Here is a 5,113-nt window from a genome sequence, read left to right as displayed (position 1 = left end):
CGCACCCTAAAAGTAAAGCTATTGTATTATTGGTTCAAAGACGTCACGTGGGTGGGGTCATGACCTTTGACGCAATATTGCCAATTTTTCCGCGCACCTTGCGCACTTAAATTTCTTGAATCTCTAAATAAATTAAATTCCAGTTACACGAATAATATATTATTGATGTATAAGACAATTGTTGAACAACTTTGTTAAATCATATCCCTGTGCCTTTTCCTTAATATTTTAAAAATGAAAATATAAGGCATTGATCGTCAATACTCTACCGGTGACTCATTCATTGTGTAATAATTAGATTCAATACATTGTCTATTTTATAGATTTTATACATGTATGTATGATATCTTTTTGTCACGATATGTGAGATGTGTTTTTAAAACTTAAAACTATAATACTGAATGAAAAATAGGTTAAAATCTATAGTTAAAATATAGCTTAAATTATTTGTATAATTCATCTTTATTAATTCTTCTCTTCTTCTTTGGTATATCACCATCCGTCAATATTGACGATTTTAGGTGAGGTGATCGGCTCAGTGGCGTGGGGGAAGGGGTTATAAGTGCATTTTTTTTCTCTTCTGGTGCTGGAATAGATAAAAGTAGGTAGGTTAAAAACATGATAAAAAGAGGTGTTTATTTGTAATTACTGTTATACAAATGGATACTATATCAATAATATGATTTTATTCAAGAATTTAAAAAAGAAACCCACCTGATTCATTTTAACTTTGTATCATGATACGATTTCATCAACGAATACGATATATATATATATGCAACTTTACATATCTATTTGGAGGTCAGGAATTTAATTGATTAAAATCAGCATATTTCCGAGCATCACCTAAAAGAGGTCATCGTAAATCATCATAAAACTCACATTGTGTTTAAAATGTGAACTCGTCCTCAACCTCATATTGGCGCAATTTTCGGCCTAATAAATTATATATATTTGTTTATCTAGCTCTGACCATGTGCACGCGCATATAGCATCGCATTGGATAATCCTGGGATATAACAATGATATTTGATCTTAGTAATCCGTTACTTATTTCACACATTTATCACATGTATACGTATACATGTACGTTTAGTAATCTATATGTACCTAAATACAACAGTTAAATTTGGTTTTGACCGATGATATTAAGGTATACTAATTGATTGTAAAGTCACGTGTGCTTGTATCTATTTAAGCAACTTATGATGTCATGCCTTATATTGACAAAACGTAACAATGACTTTACGTCACATCAACCCCACACCTTACTATGCAATGCCAGTATATTGCATAATATTACACGACAATGCTAAATGGGTACGGTATTGTTAAAGGCTGTCTAAAGTTATCGAATGGGTTGGTAGGTGCCGAGTCAAATCTTTGTCAAACATTTATTCGTAAACAGACCCAGTCTTTGTCCAAAAATCCCAAGAAAAGGTCTTTTGATACCAAATGATTCAAGCGGCTTTTAAACACACTCAGAGTTTTCCATGCCAATGAATTACAAGAGATATATATGCGATGAAAAGAATAGCGTCTAACAGACATGTGTTGGTAATGCACAAGGAATAGATCTATATCGCATTTGAATTATCGGGTTTTTTTTTATATTTTCTTCATTTGTAAAAATGAAAACCATATTTCTAATATATCTCAATTCATGCACAAAGAGGATTCTAATCTGCTAAACCCGCCTATGGATGGTTTTGCCTTATATATATTATGCAAAGGGAAGAAGAAAGAAAAAGAAAAAAAGTTCCTCGTGTGGATGATGAAGACGGCCATACCTGAAACTCGATTTCTGAATAGGGCAAATAAATAGGCTTGCCATATATGAAAAAAAAAAAAAATAAATAAAAAACACAGTGCAGTTCACATTAGTATATGTTATCTCAAAGACTCAAACACAGGGATCTGAGAATTAGTTACAGTTTATATAATTACGGACCCACCAGAGTGCTAATAGACCATTTTTAGACATTTTAGTGATCTTGATAAAAAAAATCGGTAAAAATTATACATGTATAGTACATTGTAAAATATGATTTTTGTCGATTCTTAGTCTAAACTTTAACTTATTATCAGTTATATAATCTCAAAGGGTTGTACAAAAGTGCCGTAAGACCATTTTTAGACATTTTAGAGGTCTAGATTAAAAAAACGATAAAAATCATACTCTACATGGTACTATATACGTATATAGTACCATTTAGAATATGATTTTTATCGTTTTTCGTCTTACGGCACTCTGGTGAGTCCATGATTATATAATCTGTAACTAATTCTCAGATCCCTGTTGATTGAACCTACCTATGTATTCGTTTGAGAAGTAATGACAGATCTGGTGATTTTATATTGGTTCAGACGAACCTAGACAAAGTCTTCATAGACCTAGCTGTATCTAAATCAGCAGGTCTGTCAGAATTAATACTTGAACTGAATAATTACTTTTACAAACGGTCCAACCAGTTCAACCGTATAAACGAAAACGGCTCGACTCAGGTTATCTGCAGAAATTTAACTATTTTGGCTTTACGGAAATAACTGTAGTTCTCTTAAAAGACGATGTTTTCCGTTTCAATTAAATATTGTTGATAGTTATCGTATGAACTGTAAAAATAATTCCGAAAATGCATACCATTACCCTTTTAAATGTCCTAATTCAGCTCTCGTGCAAAGTTATTTAGTGAAATTAATGCCCATAAACTATAAGTAGCCATTAGTTTTGCTGCTTCTTGGTGATGAAAATTTGGCCTTGGAAGTATATTGTTAAAAAATCAACAAGTGCAATCTTATATATTAAATACAGGAAGTTCTCAGCATACATATAAGCTTTATACATACAAACACTTTTATTACAGATTTATTGTTATATCTTATTTTAATTCTAATATAATTCTTTGTTGATTTTGTATTATAATTAGATATCTAAGTCACCAATGATAGCAGAATATTGTTTGTGTATACTTAAAATGCAAGTCTCTGTGACAATGATTTATAATATGTACTTAAAAACTCCACAATGCATAGATGGATACTTTGCAGCCAACAAAAAGTATTTTTTTATCATTATTTATTTTTTTCCGTAGCAGTTGAATTACTTTTTTTCTTCTGTGACAAAAGTTACAAACTTATTACAATATTACCTTTAAAAGTGTTAGCTTCTTATCTTACTTCAATGAAAATAATTAAAAATAACCAATTTCACTCAGAAAAAAAGAAGGAAAAAAAAACATCAGACAATGCCCTATATCAGGAACAAGTGAGGTACTGATTGAGCAGACAACGAAAGCAAAACATTTTTTTAATATGTATTCACGATTAAACATAAATTATTGTTTAATGAAAAAAAAAATATCATTACGTTCTGTCGATGATGGAGCATCTTAATTAAATGATAAATTTCTTAGAGATAAATGTCGTATCTAGTTGTTAAATCACATGACTGTTGAAAATGTACTAAGGATATATATAAATCCTTGGGAAGTGCATATAACGATATGTTTTACTCTTAATTAAGCTAACTATACTTCCCGGTATGATTTTTACGAACGTATGTTTTTAAAAGATCGTTCAGTTGAAATTATTTTTCAGTGGCAATATTTAATCATTTTTTTTCTGAAAAGTATTATCATACTATGTATAACTCAAATTTTTAGTGCATAATGACAGAAACATGTATACATACATACGATAAAGAAAAAAAATGACTGAAGTTGACAACGTTTTAAGTTTAGGCGGAAGAGGTCAATGGGGAGATAACTCCAATTGATTTTGTTGGAAAGGAGCGACAGACATTTTCATTGATGTCTGATGCGCCCGTCAGGAACTCGAAATGTCTCGCCAAAAGCAAGAAGAAAACTTGAAAGACAAACTGAAAAGCTTATTCCGCATCAAAGACAAGTCTGCCCCAGTAACCTTCCAAAGACCAACAGTTAGAGAGTTTATCTTCACTCCAGATGTGTTGAAGGTAGGCTAGCGGATCGTGCACACAAGTGCAAGGGTGATCCCGTGCAAGGGTATCCGGTTGTGCACAACCCTGCATATGGGTAACAATTACCCGTTTGAGTAACAGTTACCTGTTTGAAGTAATCAATAAGTTACCCAATTGAGGAATTCTTTGAAAAGAAAACACATAACGTTGTTTTTAAAATTATTATAAAAAAGGGCGTCATAATTTTTAGAATGCCTACAACTGATCTGTGGGTGAAATATCAAATTCTGTTGTCTAACTTTGTTGTAAGATGACAATTTAGATGCTATCCATTGATTTAGGTAACTTATTGATTACTCAAATAGGTAACTGTTACTCAAATGGGTAACTGTTACCCATATGCATGGTAATGCCAAACTAGCCCGAGATACTCTGGCCCTGACACCAGACTTAGACATTATGACAGATAGACGTCTGGTTTAGGGCCAGAGCGCAGTAGTACACGAAAACCTGGAATAAGCCGACACCGTTTGGTATCGGGCCAGGTACTCTCCGATTCAGACTACTTACAAAATATTACCACCGAGAATCACCATTTATCTTGGTCTTTTCAACAAATGAATAATTTATCTACTCATAGCCATCCATTTCACCACGCATGCACGTTCTATTGTGTCAACACAGTAGTTTCTTTTCCGCAACTTTAAATTTCCCTCGTCGTCGTCGCCATTTTCTCGTAGTATGCAAATCATCATTGATCTCGACGGATTGCTATATTTGGGTAGATATGATATTCATTTGTTGAATAGATTAAGGTTAGTGGTGATTCTCGGTGATCAGTCTGAATCGGAGAGTACCTGGCCCGATACCAAACGGTGTCGGCTTATTCCAGGTTTTCGAGTACTTCTGCGCTCTGGCCCTAAACCAGACATCTGTCATAATGTCTAAGTCTGGTGTCAGGGCCAGAGTATCTCCGGCTAATGCCAAACCTGGTACAGCAAGTCACATTGCCGAGTTAGACGTAGGGTTTTGTATCCGTCTCTAACCCTCCAAGTATTTCTCTTATTATGTGAACATATTAATAGCATTGTTTGCATAATCATAGTAGATCTTTGGTGATTGTTTGTCAATCAATTTTGTGAATGGATGACTGAGCGGATTCAATTTATTAGAATC

At 33.2% G+C, this 5,113-nt stretch overlaps 1 protein-coding gene across 3 annotated transcripts in view; it reads left to right on the top strand.

The window, feature by feature from the left end:
• The first annotated feature begins 3,785 nt into the window (after positions 1-3,785).
• Positions 3,786-5,113, top strand: part of LOC138323321 (tuberin-like) — a 41,305-nt gene continuing 39,977 nt past the window's right edge. For all 3 annotated transcript variants that reach the window (XM_069267851.1, XM_069267850.1, XM_069267849.1), the window contains exon 1: positions 3,786-3,973. In XM_069267851.1, the coding sequence (XP_069123952.1) occupies positions 3,839-3,973 (135 nt within the window). In that variant the 5' untranslated portion in view covers positions 3,786-3,838. The remainder of the gene's footprint in view (positions 3,974-5,113) is intronic.

This window comes from Argopecten irradians, chromosome 5, assembly GCF_041381155.1.
Source record: "Argopecten irradians isolate NY chromosome 5, Ai_NY, whole genome shotgun sequence".
NCBI lineage: Eukaryota > Metazoa > Mollusca > Bivalvia > Pectinida > Pectinidae > Argopecten > Argopecten irradians.
Note: the sequence above shows the minus strand (reverse complement) of the source record. Positions and strands in the feature narration are given on the sequence as shown.